Source organism: Lonchura striata, chromosome 3 (assembly GCF_046129695.1).
Source record: "Lonchura striata isolate bLonStr1 chromosome 3, bLonStr1.mat, whole genome shotgun sequence".
Lineage (NCBI taxonomy): Eukaryota > Metazoa > Chordata > Aves > Passeriformes > Estrildidae > Lonchura > Lonchura striata.
Window position 1 is genome coordinate 18,817,837 of NC_134605.1, and position 19,795 is coordinate 18,837,631.

The 19,795-nt window shown below is 43.7% G+C and overlaps 1 protein-coding gene across 2 annotated transcripts in view; it reads left to right on the plus strand.

The window, feature by feature from the left end:
* The first annotated feature begins 4,323 nt into the window (after positions 1-4,323).
* The window catches only part of ABHD12 (abhydrolase domain containing 12, lysophospholipase), a 38,282-nt gene continuing 22,810 nt past the window's right edge, over positions 4,324-19,795 (plus strand). The window contains exon 1 of one of the 2 annotated variants that reach the window (XM_021534855.3): positions 4,324-4,553. In XM_021534855.3, coding sequence (XP_021390530.1) covers positions 4,402-4,553 — 152 coding nt within the window. In that variant the 5' untranslated portion in view covers positions 4,324-4,401. Of the gene's footprint in view, positions 4,554-4,877; positions 4,995-19,795 lie in introns of those variants that run through there. The other variant, XM_021534856.3, reaches the window with a different exon arrangement.

The window sequence follows — 19,795 nt, forward strand, 5'->3', positions numbered from 1 at the left end:
AGCATCTGCCCACCTTCCATCTGCCCCTGCCTGCCCACAGCACATGCTACCTATTCTTGGCAGAAGCTTAAACCTGGAAAACATCTTCCTGGACAGAAAAAAAACATGAGGGTCCCCATCTCCAAATTTTCCAGAAGGGTGATATGGCATGATGTCAGTGGGGAGTCCCTCAGGGTCTCCCCACATCAGGGACTGCCCACCAAGGCAGCAATGAGCCAGAGCTTCTGCCAATCCTATGCTTCTGCTTGTACTGATATCCAGCAGGAGAAGCCCTGTGACCTCTTCCTGGCAAACACATGGAGTCCTGAGGTCATCTTCTGCACCCTGCTCTGGGGCCACAAGCCTTGTTATGCCACCAACCTGCAGCACCTGCTGGGCCAGACCCAGCAGTCTTGTCTTGCCACAAGTCAGCCCCTGACCTAGGACTGCAAGGCAGGGGACTGGGAGCAGCTTGGGATGGGGGGCATGTGAATTCTCCTGCCTTCAGGAAGGATGCATTCAGCATGGAAGTATGGCTCCACTTTCTATCTGAGCTCTTCATAATTTTCTCTACATGGTCCAGCTAGGAAACAGTTGGGTGTCCCAGGCACATTCTTTTCTCTTTCAAGACTTTTCATAGAGGAACACAGAAGAAAGAAACAGAAAACAATTTATATTTCTGCTCCTTATTTTCCCCATGTAGAATGTGTTTAGAGAATTGTTTACCTAGGGTAATTGCTTAATTAGATTCTGGTGTGAATTGATTGAGCCTGATGGCTAATCCAATCCACTTGTGTCTAAACTGTCAAGAGAGGATCACAAGTTGTGAGTTAGATAGAGTAGTTAGAAAAAGTAAATATATAGTTTTAGTATATCCTTTAAATAGTATATTAATGTATTATAGTATAATTAAAAATTAAAAAAAAATCATTCAACCTTCTAAACTAGGGTCAAACATCATCATTTCTTTCCACTAAATTCACCTACATTTACAATAGTTGGGCAAGCAGATGAAGAAGCCCATGGTGCTGAGGAACAGAAAGCTGTCCTCCTAGCAGGCCTCTCTGCATTGCCAGAGGCTGCCTTTAGCACTTGCAGTGTCTGTTCTGCCTTGAATTACCTCACCTTGGCTTTTGTTCCCCTTTCAAGTACCATCTCAAAGAAGATGGCTCTGCCCCTTTTCTGATTTCTCTGCTGCTTTGAATATCTTTGTGCTCTCCAGAGACTTTTCTCACAGTGGTTTCCTAACCAAAACTTTCTCCTGGTCTTTCCATGTCCCTTCAGTATCTCCTGCTCTGGTTTCTGTCTTTTGAGATTTGTTTGAGCTCATCCACAGCCAAAAACAGCTCTCATTCCTTCTTTTGAAAGTGTTACTAAGGATCAGTACTCATTTGCTGCCCTTTTCTTTCCATCAGTCTTCCTCTTCTCCAGATCAGGCTGGTGAATCCAGGTGCAGCTGCCTCTGAAGAATACAGGATGGGAAGGAGGTTGACACTGGTGTAGTCCAGCAGGCTGTGTCCTTGCCCCATGGTGTCTCCAGACCTATTTGGGATCACTCCACACATACAAAAACTCTTTGGAATGTGTCCTTGCCCATAGCAATAGTTTCTACTATTGCTCTATTGTAATCTTTGTTCATGCCTTGAGCTAAGAAATCCCAGATTCTTTCCCAACCTTTACTCTGACTCGATTTTCCTGTTCTTCCTGTACATGTTTTGTAGAACTACATGAAATTACTGACTGGTAAGAAATCCTGTGTCAGCACATTTCCTCAGCTGTTTTGCATTGTTCAGATACAATATTTGTTGACCACAGATGGCAGAATTTCACCCTGGGTTGCTTATACCAGCAGCAGAAGTAAGGTTTGTAGAGGACTATTGCCTCAACAATCTCTCAAGTTGACCAGAATTCCACCACGAGGGTTAACTTGGAATTCAGAATGGATCTTGTGCATTGATTCCTGGGGATGTGTGTGTGGTAATATCTGAGGATAATTCACAGAAAGGCCCACTACTCTCTTTTAGTTCATCAGAAGGGCAAGTACTGATCCCAAATGGAAGAACCTCTTTGTACTGGTGGGATGACTCACACAGCTGGAGTGCTGCAAGGGGTGACTAGAAACTCTTCAGCCTGGAGAAAAGGAGGAGATCTTGCTCCTCTCTACATGTTCCTGAAAGGAGATTGTAGTGAGATGGGGGTTGGCCTCTTCTCCCAGGTCACAAGTGATAGGACAAGAAGTAAGAACCTCAAGTGCCATTTTCCCAAGGGAGGTTGGGAGTAGGAAAAATTTGTCACTGAAAGGGTCAGACTCTGCCCAGGGTGGAGTCACTGTCCTGGAAGTGTTCAGAGAATGTCTAAACGTGGCCTCTGGGGACATGGTTTAGTGGTGAACACGGCAATGCTGAGCTAAGGGTTGGACTCAATGATCCTGAGGGTCTTTTCCAACCCTAATGATTGTATGGTTCTACAACTCAGTATTCTGTGCATCAGCAGAACAGAGAACATTACACTAAAAAAAAAAAAGAAGTGGTGATTCCTTAATCTTAAATATCTCCTATGATGGGAGAGCCCAAGCAAGCACCTGTTTATACACCTGTGTAGTTAAGGAAGGGAAGCATTTAGAAACGGTGAGGTTAGCTTAAGGGGTCCACAAGAAAATACTTGTTTCTTTCTAACACAGAGAAAAAGCCAACTGGTAGTAAGACTCACCCCACAAAGATTCACTTGCAAGTAGTTTTCCTTAGTTGTCCTCAGTGGTAAACTTCACTCTGAGGCATTTCAGAGGATTTATGGCAGCTGAGTCTATTCTCCCTGTTTCACAGCCTGTGGAGCAGCTTGTAAATCCCTCCTCACAGCACTGCTGCTCCCAAGCCCCATACAACCTTTGCTTTTGAAGTGACCACCACTCATGATGTTGTCACCAGACAAAGCTCCTGACAATGCTCAGTTGCAGAACTCAGTCTTCCCAATGAGACCTAGAAAATGGAACAAAATCAAATAGACAAGAACATACCTCTTGCTGCTCAAAGCATGCAAAAGTACAACCAGTCTCTCTGAAATCCTGGCTGAAAGTTTTCGCAATTATGATCTTATCAAGAGAAAGTTTCTGAAAATCTCAACTGTTAGAAGCTTGTAGAAACAAGATAAAACACATATCAGTTCATTATACATTACTTTCTGCTAGTTATCTGTAACTGCTAGATACTACAGGCTGGTATTAGAACAATTGCTTCCTCCTTCTTGGTTAAGTACCTCCTGGGATTATTTAATTTATGTATTTCGCTGGAATCTGGGGTACAGGATCACTTGGCAACAATTCAGAAGAAATGCTTCTCATGCTAACTAGCTTGTACACCCACTCTTCTTATGGATGTCTGTCTTTCTTGAGCTCGTGGTGGCCACAGATGTAATTCCCTGACAGAATTACATTTTACCCAGTTGCAGTTGATCACAGGACAATTGCTAAGTTTGCTTCATTAATTTCTTCCTTACTTCCTTTGGGAGTTCTACCAGGTGTCTTTGTGGCCCATAAATTGTGTCCATTATCAGTGGGTATTCTTTTTCCAAATCTTTGTTAACCTCTCCCTAGGTCTGAGATCACTGAAGCACCTCAAGACCTAAACTTTAACAAAGCAGCTAATTTGTTTTTCTAACACATGGAAAATTGTCTTTCTTGCTGACTAGGCTTAAAAGTATACAAAGATCAAATATCTAAGAACTTCCTTTCTTAAGAAAAATTTGACATATTCCACACTTTGCAACACCCACGCAGAGCCAGGGAAGCTCTGTAACTTCCTTGCCCTGCCTATGTGGCGCCTCTTTAGGCATAAGTCAAATGAGGACCTACTCTCCAATATGGTATCAACACTTCTGCGCCACAGAGGGCTTCCTCCCTGTCTCTTCCCACCGCCGAGTCTATCAGTAGGCCTGCGCTGACTCTCCCCATCCCAGAACCAGCCGTGCCCAGGTGCGCACGGACGCTCGAAGCCAGTCTCGGGCCCTTCACACGCGGGCAGCCCCGGCGGGGCCCCTTCTCGGGCTCCCCGAGCTCCCGGGCTCCCCGGGCTTCCCGGGCTCCCCGAGCTCCCGGGCTCCCCGGGCTCAGCAGCGCCGCCCCCTCCGCCGCGCGGGGCCCCGCCCCGGCCCACAGCGAAATGGCGGCCGGGCTCCTGCCCGCAGTAGAGATGGCGCCGCGGCCGCTCCGAGGCGCTGGCGGGCGGGCCGGCGTCGGAGGCGGGGATTGGTGGGGGCGGTGGAGGGGCGGGGCGAGGGGCGCGGCGGGGGGCGGGGATTGGCGGGCGCGCCGGCGGGGCGGGGCGCAGGGCGGGGCCGGGCAGTGCCGGGCAGGGCGCGCGGCGAGCGAGCGCGGCCCCGCTCCGCTGCCGCCGTCTTCGCCGCCGCCGCTGCCGCCCCCGCCCCGGCATGAGGAAACGCAACGAGTCGGTCACGGTGGAGCATGAGCGCGCCGCCTCTGCCGCCGTGCCCGGGCCCCTCGACAAGGGCTGCAGCCTGAGGCGAAGCCTGCGCCTGCCTGCCTCCGCCGCCGCCGAGGGCATGAAGCGTCCGCTGGGCAGGTGAGCGCCCCGTCGCTTTGTTATCCCTGTGCCGCCGTCTCGGGGGCACCGGGAGCCTGCCGGGGAGCGGGACGGCCGCGGGGCTGGGTTTTGCGGGCAGAGGGGAAGGGCCGCCGCCGGCCGGCCGAGGAGCCCGCGGGACGGACAGGTACGCGGGCCGGGATGTTCCCCAGCTCAGCCTGCGCCCCCGGCTTGCCCCGTGTGCCGGGAGGGCAGCGCCGGCCCCGCCGTGCCCGCCGCTCTCGGGGCACAGAGCTGGTCGGGGAACGGGGACCGGCGGAGCCAGCCCTGGCCAGCCAAGGGTGGGAGGGGTTTGGTGTTCGTACCTGGGCGCTGCTGCCTGCAGCTCCCTTTGGAACAGGCAGGCGTTCTCCCGAACAAAAATGGCTAGCACGGAATCCTTCCATCAGAGAGCGTATGTGGAGCAGCAGGGCCCTGCAGGTAGGATGTCTTCTGCGTTTTTGGAAGAAGCTGGTGGCTGTCAAAGTGATCTCTTTCCCATAAATGAATCAGATTTAGGGGTCAGTAGGAGAAGCTGACATGTGTGACTGTTGGAAGGAGTTTAGCACTGGCTTTTTGCCAGCTGTGTTAGCGTTTATTAAACGTTTTGTGTATATTTATAGTGGGGAAATGTTTGTGTACCTTTCTAAAAAGACCGTAACAATAGACGGTGCTTATCACCTGGACCCCTCATATCGTGCAAGGTTTTGGGAGGCTGCAATACACGATGAAGACTTGCCTCCCTGGCCCTCTGCAACTGTGAGTCAAGATACAACCTTTTAATTTCACCTAAACCAGTATGGTGTTGTTCTTTGTGTATTGAAAATGTGAAGAATGTGTAATGATCAAAATAGTTGTATGATTTGGGCAGTGAAACCAAATTGCTGTGCTTCAGGAATACATCAGCCAAATTAAAAAAAAAGAAAGGTGCTTATCAGTGCATTTCTAGTAAATGAGCTATTGTGGATGTTTCTCTGCTATATTTTCTGAGATTTTTTTCCTGTTCTCATAGATAAAATTAGCATCTGAAAAGAGCTGTGGATACTTGCCATTTCAAAGACAGAGTCTTTAAAATGTGATTTCTCACATTGGGTAATAGCTATTTAATTTTGTGCCCTGGAGGTAAATCTTTGGGATGCTGTCACTGCTCTGTACATGTTATGACAAGCTTTTGGTAATTGAAAATGGCGCTGAGTTGGTCTCTCAGTTTCCATGACTGTGCAGTGGATCAAACTGCGACAGTGCCCTGCTTTTATAACATTTTAAAATTTGGCATCTCTATTCTCTTTGTCCAAGTGGATGTCTCCTAGACCAATGGCACTCGAATGATGGCTTGCTGGCTTCTTCAGCCTTATGAATGGCACTCAAGTACCTTTTACTCAAGTGGAAATGCTGTCGGTGGTGAGCATTGAGTAAGCCCTAAGAGCACTGAGTGCAGGCTGTTGGCTTGGTCTGGCAGGCAGGTGCTTTGTGGATCCCAGACACAGCACAGCTGTATTGCAAGGGCCAAGCTAAAAATAAAGAAAGCACATCCTGTCTGTGAAAAATGTAGTTGCATTTATTTCTCCATTTACACATTTAAAAGTGATCAGCAGTCAAGCTTTCCTTGTTTTTCTCCATATTCTGCTTTTGAAGCCTGTTTCAGAAATTCCTGAAGTCCTAAATGGATTCTGGCCCTTATCCCTGGCTTTCTACCCGCCACCTCCCCCTGTCCTTTTTGGGTCAGGTACGGTATTTCACACAGCAGTGTTTCTCAGACTCGTGACATTGTAGGGGAACCTTGTTTGAAGCTGACTTTTTCCCATTTTGAAATATCTGTATTTCTATGATTTTTTTTTTCTTTCATGCTGTCCTGTGTTATCTGGCTTTCTTACTGACTTTCAGTGGACCTTCTCTGACTTCCTCACCTTGTGAGCCTTCAGACTGTGCTTTGCAGGCTAAGTATCTGTCTGCCAATATCTTCCAGCAGTGTTACAGGATAGCAAACGTGCTGCTGAACTGTGAATCTGAGGGTGCAGGAAGGGGAAGTCCAGGCAGAAGAAGGTATGATGTCCAAAGATAAGGTTCTTGTCCAGAACAATCACCCTGAGTCGGGTCAGACAGCCTTCTAGCTCCATGTCCCACCTTTGGTGGACAGCAGGGAGTGTTTAAGGAACAACATGAGGGTACGCATGCAGTGACCTCCCCAGGGCAGTTACCCTGGCTGTGGTCAGTTATGTGGCCAACAAGTTGCTGTTAACACCATCTAGATCATCATATTTTAATATTCAAGGTCATGCTGTTATTGCAGCATTCCTTATACTGCTGGAAATAAAAATAGTGTTTGATTGTTGTTTTCAATGGGTTACATCAGTTTTACTCCCCAGCTTGCCAAAGCTGTAAGGTGAAAATTCAGCTGCAAGGTTTCTGGGATGCTGGAGATGACATCTGAAATTGGAGATTTATACCACAGCAGACTATTCTTATCTTTCTCCTTGATGAAACAGTTAAAATCAACACGTGAATGCTGTGTTAAAGGGGAAGTTGGGCTGTCTGCATTTCATGCTGCTGTTCTTCAGCCTCTGCAGGCTTGGGGAAGCAGCACATGTGTTTGACTTAACCGTGTGGGTTTCCATCTCTTATTTGTAAATTATACAAGCCACTGGCTGGGAAGGCAAACCAATCCCCAGTAGTGTGGAGTGGCTGTCTAGTTGTGCAGCCAAGGGCTGATCATGTGGCATATTCCGTGGGTCAGGAGCACGGGGTGGGGGGGGCTGCAGAGGCAGCTGGGTCTAACTGCAGTGACCAGGAAGCTGTGGAGCAGCAGCAGGGCTGGTGTGTGCCCTTCTCCAGCACAGCTTTTCCTGCTCACATCCAGCTCATCAGCAAAGGCTAAATAGCACCGTAGATGATGTTTATGGAATATAGTGCTGGCTTACTATAGGCAGCAGTTTGTTCCTGCAGCAGTATTTTTGAATTTTACCAGCACTGTGTTTGCCCCTCAGTTTTTGTTCAGTCATACCATCACAATGTGCTCATTCATCCATGAGCTGAAACTCATTCTAAAGAGGTGGCTGTGCATTTTGACTGGCAACTCCTCTGTTACAGAAAGTGCGTGCATGTTCTTCAAAGTGTAATGGAGATGGATATCTGATAAATAAGATTTATGCGGCTTTGGTTAGTCAGTGTGGCTTTTCTTAAGTAGTTTACAGACAGAAATGAACAAATATAGGTATTTCCATTTTCTTCCATAGATAGCAGTAATGCCTACTACAATGGTTACCTAAGCACTTTACAAGTTGCTCATTTAAAAGTGCGTGATTTTTTTAAAGGAGTTGTTTTGTCTGAAAATATTAAATGCAATAATGCAGTAAATGAAGAAATAATGAGTGCTTGCTTTTCCTGGTATGTGTGTTTTGTGTGGATAGCCATTCTTCTAATATTTCTGTTGTGAGGTATTTTCCAGGTGACAATGTTGGAAGTGCTAGATAGATATTAGGGTAGCATTGTGTTTTGGGTACTTGCCATGACTCAGTTTTGTGGTCGGTGGCTGTGATGTTCTGAGGAAATGTGTTTGAGCAGCCATAGATCTGGAAAACCTTTATGTGGGAGTACAGAGAATAGAGAAAATCAAATGAGCTTAATACTGGCATTAGATACCAGAGCAAATTCTCCTATCTCATTTCTACTGAACCTGGATCCTGGTGATAAAAGGTCATGTGCACGTTACCCTCACTTCTGTGACCTCATGGTTATATGATCTTCATTTAATCCCAATCAATAGTCAGACTATAGATGTGAAGTGTGAATTTTGCCATTCTCCAGTTCTCCTTCAAATACTTGTTTGCTGCAAATGTTAGAACTTGTTGTTGTTTCTCTCTGTGTTGTGGAGCAGTGAAGCTCTTCAAATCCCATGTGTGTGAGCTTTGTTCTTGATACTTCTTCTGCCTTGCTGGAGAATCTTCTGTCCCTTCAGCTGTCCCTGGTATCTTTGCTGCTGGGGACCCCCAGCTGCTGGCACAAGTCCCTGCAAAGGGTAGTTTTGGGACCCTCTCACTGGCTGTCCAGCCTGTGCACCCCACAAGCTGGATAGTTTTGGGCTGACACTACAATATGGTCTAGTTTCAGTTCCACTGTAGTCAGCCTTGTTCTTGTTTGTTGTGGTGCAGCTTGCTCTTGGGAGGCAGAAGGTTGCTTTTACAGCATTTCCTGGGTGTTTTATGAAAATGCACAGAGGTGCTGAAGGGAAGAGGGTGCAGCAGCCTGCTCGTGTCTTCCCCTCTGATGCAGCTGAATCTTCCTGGAACAGTAAGCATGTCAAATGCAATGTGTGGTGACCCTTGGTGCCATCCTGCCCAGCAGCTGAAGTGCTTCATGCCTTCTCATGTCTCTTTGGATTTAACCAGGGGTATCTTCCCTCTGACAGAAAACTTGGCTGTCTCTATTATCTGCCCCTCTGTCCTCTCAGTGCCCCATCCTTATATCGCTAGACCTAGCCCCCTTTCTTCTCATGTTACTTTTTTAGAAGCATTTTCAGAGTCTTATATGATTATTCCAGTTTGTTCCATTGTAGCAGAGATGACAAATACTTGAATTGTTCTCCTGCAAGTCTTCATCAATATATTTAAGGTTTTTTTTTTTCTTCAAGTGAGTTTTATGCTATTGTCTGTCTTAATTGCTGTCTTCAGGTTAAACCAATTACTTGTCAGGGCTTTCAAAAGAGGAAAGAGGTTGCCTGCATAGAGATATTTCATCAATCATGCTGCTTTTTCACCAATTCCACCTTCCTTCTGGATAACTGCCTCTATTTCTGTTGTTCTTGAGCAGAATTCACAAAGGAACTGTGAAATGGTTTCCAGTTGCTTGCCTGTTCTTTTTTTCATAGTAAATACAGGTTGAATCACAGTCCCTCCAATGGGTAAAATATGAAAAAAAACCAGTTTCCTTTGTTTGAGGACTTTTTTTTAGTGTGTGAGGCTCTTTTTTGTTGGTTGTGTTGGGTTTTTTGTTTGGGTTTTTTTGGTTGCAATTCTCTTGAAGAGCATGCACAGTAATATTTTGCTCAGATATGTCAAAAATGGGGTTGTGTAACTTTTTCCACGTGTATGTCTGCCTTTTTTTTTTTTAATTATTTATTTGAATGGTATCACAGTAACTCTGCCTCCTGTTTTGTCCTTTGCATTGTCAGCCATTCTGGCAGCCTATGGCTGGGGAATGCTTCTGAATTGCTCTCAGGTTACCAATATGGGGCATTAGGTATTTGTTCTCTGAGCATCTTCCCAGTTTGTTCTTTTCCAGACATTATAATTCTCTTTCCTTGTGCTCATCTTCTCCCCACTCTTTCTCAATGACACATTAGTCATTTGGCAAAAATAGCAATATTGCCTGCAATGTGGGGAACTATTAGTTTTCTTATTGTGGATTGCTTTAATTTTGTAATTTTTGGTTTTTAGGATTTAAAGATTTGTGAAGCCATACTGTTGACATGTAGCAGTTCTGTGCCTCAGTGTGTTATTGTTACAGTCTATATTTTTTCACCATTTTCATCACTGACTTTGGGGTTTTTTTTGGTGTTAACTAGGTATGGTTTACTCTCTTGAGCATCCCTTGAGACTCATAGCATCCTCCTGCAGGACTAAAATTTCTTTCTTTGGATCCAGTGTACCCATGAGCCTCTCTGGATTTTCTGTAATAGAGCACAGCACTTTTTTCTGCTGCAACTGCTATGTTGTGTTTTTTAATCTCTGACCAGTTTCCTCAAGTCCCCACATTTCTCACAGAGGCTTCTGCTCAAGCAGGTGTGTTCAGGCTGAAGAGAATTTGCCTCTGGTTGTGTGTTGGTCTCCTTGAGCTGCTGATTTCCTTGTAGTGCCATATTTCTGATATCATACTTGCCCCTGGGTTTAGTTGCTCTGCTTTGATGGCTTATGTTTGAATTAATAATTACCATGGCATTGCTAATTGCTGCTGCTTTACAATATTTTCTACTTGGGACCTGTATGAATTGCCTCTGCTTGTTAAGTATACCTAAACTTCCTTTGGGTTTGGTAAGTCCTGGGACCACCAAGGCTTCATCTGTTAGTCATCTCTGGAGTGAAGGTGCCTGTGGAGATCAGGGTCTTCACAGCATTGTCACGTTCTGTCCTTTCTGGCATGTGGTTGCTGAGCCAGAAATCAAGTTCTCTGCAGATGCAGTCACAGGCCACTGCAGTGAATCTGTAGTTTTCTCCAGGATGCAACGTAGGTGCATTTCTTTTTGGTGAAAACAACATTGTGGTGTTTTTATGAAAACTAATTATGGTGACATCATTTCCTCTCCAGAATACCCTTTCTCTGCTGCATGTTCAAGAGTCCTGGTGTACCCCAGCAGGACTCCTGCTGTAGTTGAAGAGTGTGGCCTGCTGAGTCTGGGCCCTTTGAAAGGAGCAGTGGTGGCTGCTTAGGAGGCTGCAGCCAAGTTACTTTATCCTCCTAGGCCTGAAGGGCAGGTCAGATTATTTTGGTAATTGTGTCAGGATGTGAAATTAGTGAATAGGCTTCTGCAGCAATTCTCCTATAAAACCTGGGGTTTTGTAAGCTTAGTGGGTAGCTGTGCTGTGTCCTGTTGTTGGAGCTCCAGCAGCGGCTGGCTTCTGACATTGGGAGTGAGTGACTCTAAGCAAGGGAAGTTTACTAAGGGTGTAATGTGAGAGCTCTATGTTAATGTAGCCGTGACTGAATCAGTACCACAAGAAGATTAAAAGAAAGTGCTTCAGCTGCATTAAAAGGGTAACAGGAGACCTAGGAGACTTTAAAGCCATTAGTTTGAGGTGGAGTCTGTGCAATTAAAATTGCAAGAGTTAATTTGAAATTCAGTGGAAGAAGATTTAACAGCTAAATATATATACTAATGAAAGTAGATTTGTCCTGTAGAAGGACACTGTAAAATGTGACAGGTTTGACAGATTACAGCGTGGTTGATCAAAGTATTAGCAGTAAAATTGTTTCTCCAAAGCACTTGATTTTGTACTGTAGTTTTATTGACATTGCTTTCACTGCTAATGGAAAGCATGATATCTCTATTGAAAATTGGCTCAATGACGAGAGAAACAACTGGGAAATTAGAGTGGGATTGATGCTTGGATTCAGAGGTGTGTAATTTTGTATATCAGTCATACCAAGGATGAGTTGGTTATCAGTTACTATTGATAAACATGGGAGCAGGAGAGGATTGATAAGGGTTGATGGATAGAGGAGTCAGCAGTTCAGAGCAGATGGCCAAATAGTGAAAAGGTCAGCAGGACACAAGTAAAGCTGGCAGGATGGTTTGGGAGAGAGGGTAGGGGTTGTAACAGGGATAGGAATGGTGACAGTGTGTGAAGCTGTTCCAGGTGAGTCACCTCTGTAAGCTGTCATGTGTCCCTGAATATCCCTTATCCAGACAGTGAGGCTGCTGTCTAGGCTGTGGACTTTTGCCTTGCTGGCACGCATCTCTTCCCTTCTCTTTCTCTCCCTCTAAGCAGCTGGTGAAACTAGTGCAACACTTGGCTTCAGAAAGCTGCATCTTTCTTATTGAAGGCAATTCAAACTTTAAAGCAGAATTTCCTAATTTTAGACTCTATCAAGTGTCTTGATCATTCACTGAGCTAACAGGAACCATGACTATTTACTTTCCAAATCAAAGTGTTTATTTAACCCAGATTTATGTCAAGATTGTAACTCTTACTGAGGAATAGAGCAATAGAAAAGACTGTTAGACTAGAAGATTAACTTCTAAAGCACAAACACTTGGAAACCTTAGAGATAAGTCTCACGGCTGCCCTTGTTCAAAACTATCTGTCCAATTTGTACCCACTTAAGATGATTGTTAATTCCTCTTGAAAAAGAGATTAGTGTTGAGTAATAAGGACCAAAAGATCATGTGAAACCTCGTCTCCCTTTTTACTTAAAGTGTGCAGAATAAAGGATTTCATGTGGCATAACGGAAGAAATGAATAAACTGAAGAATGCGTGAATAACTGAAGAAACCCTTTCGGAAGGGTACTCTTCAGTGGCATTGTGCAGGCTCAGAACAGAGAACAGAAAATGCATTTACCCTATCCAGAGCCTCCTGGTTTCCCTTCCCCTGGCAGTAAAGCTTCCCCTGGGATGACTATTCTGAGATAGAGGAGCCTACCCTAATGAGGATGATGTAAACTGGAAACTTGGAGTCAGGACTTCCAGGCTGCAGCATCCTTGCTTGTGGAGGAAAGTGTGTTCAAGGTGTTTAAGAACTGAATAGATGTTAAGATTTCTTACAATGCTCAGGAAGGGAAGCCTGGCACTTTTTTCTCCCCTAAAGCAGTCCTGCTTCACTTTTTGTAAAGTTTTGATTGGTTTCAGAGCAGCTTCAGGAAGCAGGAATAAAGCTGACAATACAAGTCTTATACTGCTGAATGTGAAAACTGTGAATTGCACACAGTCATTGGAAATAGCCCATTCTCTTGTTCTTGCAAATCCAGCAGAAATGCAGTGACTGACCTTTGCTTTTAGTTTCCGATAGCCTTGTGCTGTCTCGCATAAAGCAGTATTTTCCCCTTTCACTACCAAAGAAGGGACCACAATTTGTTTTAAACTTGGCAGGCTGATGTACAAGTGCTGCTTAGCACAGTTGGTCAGAGCATGGGCTAATGACACCAAGGTTGTGTGTTCAGTCCCTGTATGGGCCATTTGCTCAGGAGTTGGACTCAATGGTCCTTGTGGGTCCCTTCCAACTCAGAATATTCTATGGATCTGTTTTATTTCCCTGCAATTAAGTAAAAACTCCAACACCTGCCTTTCACCTTGGAGTTTGTGTTTTCTGGGTTGGTTCTTGAAGTTTTGTAGTGGTAGCATTTGCTTTGGTTTTAATTGCACTTAATTTTTTTTAAGCCTTTGTAATTTTGGAGTTCTTTCCTCCACAAGACGATAGCTAGAGCTGGAATCCCTGAATAAAACACAGATGAACATAGAAATAGATTAATCTGCCTGGCTATATGCAAAATGACCCCCTGTTCAAAGTATGTCAGGGCCAACAGCAGTTCTGTATCTGCTCATACATCTGTTCTTTAACTATGGCTGTTGTTTTATGGCCATGCACTGTTTGTTAAGCCTCCCTTTTTAAACGGGTCACAATTACAGGGGACACAGTGACTGCCAGCTGAATGTAACTGTGCTGGGCTGACAGTCAGCATATGTAATGTTTTGGCATTGTTTAATGTTCTTGTTTGCTTGTATGCTTCCAACGGGGAACAGTTGGCCTATTGTAATCAAAATGTATTGCTAACGATGTGTTCTGAATCTAAAAGGTGGCAGTATCACTGCTAACACAGAAACATTCTTTTACTTCAGGCTTCTGAGAAGGAATCGCTTCTGATCTCTGCCAGCAAACGTAGAGCTTTTTCAGCTGGAAAGTATAAGATGTCCATTTTCATGTATTTGGAAGGAAAAATGTCTACAATACACAAATTAATCTTTTGCTCAGATGATTTAGACAAAAGCCAGAGCCACGAAGCCTGCTACTAGGGGTAATTCTTGGACTGCCTCACAAGAACTGCTATGTGAAAAGAGGATTTCATGCTTACAGAGTTGTGCTGCTTGGAAATACAGATCTGCTTCCTCACATGTATCCACAAGAGCAAAGAGTGAATCTGGATTCTTGTTCTCACTACAAGGTTAACTCACGCATGCGGGTCTGTCGGGCTTACAGCACGTTAACAAGTGGTAATTGGTGGTGGGGGAATTGGCTTGGCTGTACTGTGTGCTGCCTCAGATATGGTATGCATTCAGCAGGAAAGTGGCTTTAAATGCAGGTTAGGATCTGTGGTGGAGCATTATGTGTCTGAACTAGTTCTGCTCTTGAACCTCTGCACCTTGATACTCCTCCCCATGAAGGTGAGTGTGGTTGGGAGAAATGAGAATTTCCTGCTCCAGTAAAAACCAGACTTGGCTGGTCTCAAGCTTCTGTTTTGCACTTACAGTGCTGTTTCAGTCTTTTGTTGTTTATATTCTGTTTTTTCCTCTTTCATTAGCAGACAGCTAATGTGTTCTCCAGCTCACAGAGTAGCGAGAGTGCTGTGCCTTTAATATAAACCAGCTGTCAGCTGTGAAATGATTAAAAAACTTAAGAATTCGGTAAACACTGTGGAGGGAATGTACTTGCCACTGCAGTTGTATCCCAATGCCAAGCTCGGCTAAAATCTAATGTGGGTGACTTCAGATTTGATTAGTGTCAGCAGCATTGCTGGTGAGCTCTGGAGAAAGTGTGTTCTTAGAATTTAAACAAGGGCTTGTACCAAAAAGGTTTGGGCACAAACTAAGAGGGTGTTGCAGAAGATGCATTCAGGAAAAGTCAACAGCCTTAAAACCCTAATCCCCAAGCCTAGTCTTCTGTCCCAAAAGTCAATTGTTCAGTTGCTGAGGGTTTAATTATTTGTTGTTTACTACATACTTAAAATGACAGTAGCATCTGCCCCTTCCTTTTTAAAATGTAGCTTTCAGGTTAATCTTGTCACATGCAGTTCACACTAATGCTAATAACCAGTGTACCCAAAACATTGAGAAATAACATAGTTGCTACTTAGGCCATGCTGTCAGCATACATTTTATATAAATAGGTGCTGTGTTGCCAAATGTTCAAACATTCTTGTCTCCTGGTCTGTGAAACATGTAGATTTCATGCAATTGGAATGTTAAGTTATCAAGACTAATGTTCCAAGCTCCTGTCCTTCAAAGGATGAGCCAATGCATAGTGATTTAATCAGAAAAACTGTGTTATTGCTGCATTTAGCGTAGTCAGCTTAGAGAGTGATTGTGAAGAGGAGAGCCCAAGCCATGGCATTGGGAAGGAATGGGGTGGTGATGGGGGAAAAGTCAGATGATCTATGTCCCTGTTCTGTGACATGCTTGTGAGAGCCTTTCTTGCTTAATTTGTTCTGCTTTTTTGAAAGTGTGTTCAATGGACAAAGACCCATACATTACCTGCAAGCTGCTCTGTTATTTCTGCTCATTAATGCTGTACACTGACTTGCCTTTCTCTCCCTTCATGGGCTTGTTTTTGTTTTTTCCTGCAGCACTCTGAGTCCTGGCATAACCTTTGCTGGCATTTCAGTGCTATCGACCTGATCAGCAGTGCTTTCCTCTTACCCTGAGTGTTGATGCCACATTTCCCCCTCTTGATACATCAGGATCTTGATTCTTTCAGTTCTTACCCATGATCTTTACTTCTTCTCCAAGCTGTAATGTGTTTATGGGTCTCAATAGCTGGAGCTTGATGGCCCCTCCTGAAAAACTCAATTAATTGAGTTTACTTTACTTTGCAGTTAAATCTCTTGGAGGGACTGAGCTAAATTCTTGACTGGCTAGATGGCTTCCTTCTTGCTGTTTACTGTTTTAAATTAATGCTTAATCACTTGCTATTAATCTGAAGGAGGCACAGAAGCAGGCTGGGCTGTAAGAGGGGAATGAGGTAGTGAAGTGGGGCACTGTGGAGGAATTTAGGAGCTTGAAGTTTCAAACCTCACCTGCATTCAGGTAGGTGGAACAACACTGAAGCTCTTACCCCAGCCAAAAGGAGATGCTTTGTAGCTTTGTGGGAATAGATAGTTTGCAATAAAGGGAGGGAAAGGAATGTGTCCAAGGCAGCAGTTGTACAATCTCTGTAAGATGATGCCATGGCCAAAATGAAAAGGTCCTGGGGGCTCCTTCTTTGGAACCTTCTTAGGTGTTTCTACTACAGCTACTAAACCATCTCCACAAACGTACCTATTTGAAAAGCTAATTTTATGTGTATTTGCATGTGTCTGTTACAATGCAGATACAGGGTTGGGTCTTTACTACAGTGAACTCCATGTTGTGGCCCCACTAACCAGTGCTAGCTTCAGGCTGCATAGGTGTGGGAGTGAGTGGAAGGTGGGATAAACTGCATAGTTTACTCATGGAGAGCTTGTCAAAAGAACTGAGGTACCTTCTCTGACTTCTGCAAGTGATGTGGGGGGATTTTTAAAGATGATAGAAGTCCAGGGGGTCTAACTGAAAGCAGCATCAGTAGTAATTTGATTGATGTTAGATGGGGTGTTTTAAATGGAAAGTAAGGGGTGAGGTGCTTAAAGTGCTGGTTAGCATATAGACCAAGTATTGTGGTTCTGTTTTCTAGCATGCAACACTTCTTTGGAGCTGTGTATGAAGCTTTCATGGTGTGTCTGTGATACTGCTATAAACAGAGAAATAAGTTAGTGCTTATGATAGCTTTCTGCTGTGCTTTAGACATACAACATCCTAATCAGAAAAAAAAAAAAGTCTATAATAGTAGCAAAGAATAATGAATTTCAGTAGCCAGCGGTGTTTTTTGTTGTTAGAACTTTCATTAGCACTTGGCAGGAAATTTAAAGTTTTATGGGTGTATTGACATCTTGTAATTTCTGGGTTTTGAATTTTTTCCTCTGTTGAGACACCTTCCCTTTCCATCACTGATGGTGGTGTGTCTGTTTAAAAAATAAGTTGTCATAATATTCTGAGAAACCTGAAGGTAGAGCTTGCATGTCTAAAAAGATTATCAAAAAGTTCAGCTTGTTTTTCTTTTGTCTTTTTGGTTATTTTTTAATGAAAACCCATAGGCTTTAAATTTGTTGCCTTTTCCCCACCTTATTAAGCCCATTATTTCTGTTAATTTGTCTTTTAATTTAAATAGAAATAGCAGAACGTCCCAAATCTTTGCTTCTGGGTACAGTCAGACTATGGAGTGCTGTAGCTTTTCTGGGGCTGGGTCTCTGGTGATGGAGGCTTGAATACCTTGCTTCATCCTAGTTTTTATAGTGAATATTTAAGAAGGTTTACTTACTGTTTTATTCACCTGTCTCTCCCACTTTTCCGTTGATACAAATAGGAACATTTAGTAGCTTTATCCAGATTTTGAGATTTGGGTAGCTTTTTCTGTTTCTGCTTTGTGGGCAAATTATTCAGCTTTCTATGTATTCTGGTAGCCTTTTTTTTTTTTTTTTTTTGCTGTGAAAAATCACTGTTCAGTGAGAATGCAGCTAGTCTGATTTGTGGCATGAACCTGGCAAGCTTTAGCCCATTCAGCTCAGCTCTGGGTCAGCAGAGGGAGTTTGTGAAGTGTGGGCTGTCACAGTTTGCCAAGTGTTTGTGGCAGGAATTAAGCAGACAGCTGTGTAAGGTAATGTGTTTTTCTAGGATGAGGAGAACGGACTTCTTGGGATCTCATGTAGCCTTTCTGCTGTTCATGTATCTGGGACATGACTAAAACAGTCCCTGACTTAAAATGCTTATTTTAAGTTAAGTGATGAACATTTTGGTTGCTACAGTGATGACAGCAGTAGCATCAGGTATTAACTTGCCTGTTACATCTTCTGTACCTTTGATGGCATAGAATAATAGTATACCTTGTATTAATTGACTGATACTTCTACACAACAGATCCAACAGCCCCTAATGCTTGGATTTACATGCAGATGGATTAGTACTTTAATTATAGAAGCTATCAAAGAACAAATAAGGTACCTGGACTTCCCTACCTCATCCCAATAGCTGGAAAATCAGATTGTCTTTTGAAACATCAAAAAGCAAATTGTGTCTTTCACAGACATGGTATGTGTCAGTAACAATTCCACTGCTGGATGCCTGAAAAATTGCTGAGTCCTTTATCCTTATAAAAATATGTTCTAAAATATGGCTATATGCAATAGAGTACCTTCATTATTTTGAATGAGATACTTGTGTTTTAGCCCCAGCTGTTGACTCAGCACCATACAGCTGCTTGGAATAATCACATTTTAAGACTAATAGTTGTCTTCTTGAGCAATCCAGTGATTATTTAGGAAAATAAGCACTTTGAATATCCCTCCTTTCCTACTTCTTTCCCCAGCTGTGTATGCTGATCCATGATGCCATATGGTCTGGAATATCCCTTTGGTCAGTTGAGGTCAGCTATTCCAGCTGTGTCCCCTCCCATCTTCTTGTGCACCCCCAGCCTCCTTTCTGCTCGGGTAGTGCTATACTGCAGTTTAGTTTTTGAAAGGGAGACTAGAATATTTCTTCAGAAAGAGCAAAGGTTCAATATTTTAAAGAACTTCTTGTAAGAGATGGCAAAGGAATCCAGTAGAGCTAATTTTCTTTTTATTTTCCAGATCTTTCCAGGATCAAAAGTTTTCAGGAACTGGTTGAAACTAAAATTCTCTGATAGTGCAGTTTACCATGCAGTTTTTGTACATGATATTTTATTTGTTTTATGAGATCAATGCCTTTATACTTGTGTCTTATTTCCAGGATTTTTTTTTTGTTGTTGTTTTGGTTTTTTTGTTTTGTTTTTATGTTGTGAGGGTTTTTTTAGGTGTTTGCTTAATCCTTAGAATAGGAAGATGTGTTTGGAAGATTTTATTTTTTACTTTGTGTTGTTTTGCAGTGACTTCATCCTCTTAAAGGGATCTTCAAGCCAAAGGGGAGGGATCAGTCACTCAGATGCTAAGAGTTCTGGCAAATACTACTGTTTCCACTGGCTTTCATGGATTCAGGGAAGATCTGTTTTCAGGATTGGATGAATTTTCTATAATTCAAGCTCCCTTTTCTCTATACAGTACCTACAATGAAGCAGAATTAAGAGTTGGCTGCAGCTTTCATTGAGAATTCCATATAGCAGTGCCCAAATTAGCCCAAAGTAAGTCATGTGATTGCCTGTTTGCCCATGCAGGTTTGTTCACTGTGCACAAAAACCAGGAGAGGGTAAACCTCTGGACATGAGCATCTTTTCAGTTTGCATTGAGCTGCACATAAAGCAGGTTTTGCAGCAAACCCGTAGGGTAAAGAACTCATATTAATCTTGTAGTGGAAAATGATGTTGTTGAGTGTTGCTGCTCAAGCTGTTCAAAAGCTGCTGGTACCAAGTTCAGATGGAGAGGGGAGACACTGCCTGTGAACTCAAATTCAGGAGCTGAGAGGCTGTCTCTGTGTGCAGCTGAAAGGCTGATGGTTTCTTCCTTTTCTTTTTTAACTTTTTGACAAGGAATAAGTGAAATAAAATGAAAGCTTAATTGGATTGGGTGGGTCAGGTGGTAGAGGGAAAGGAGACTGGATGATCCTTCAAGACCTGCAAGAGGGCCTGTGCAACACCACTGTCCAGGCTTTCTTCAGAAAAGGAAGTTGAGTGTTCTTAAGGATCCTACCTGGGCAGAAACTATTTCTTGTTCAGAACAAGGCTAGCAAGGAAAGCTGAAGGCTTGCCAAGGACCTGATCTGTGGACTATCCTGCCTTT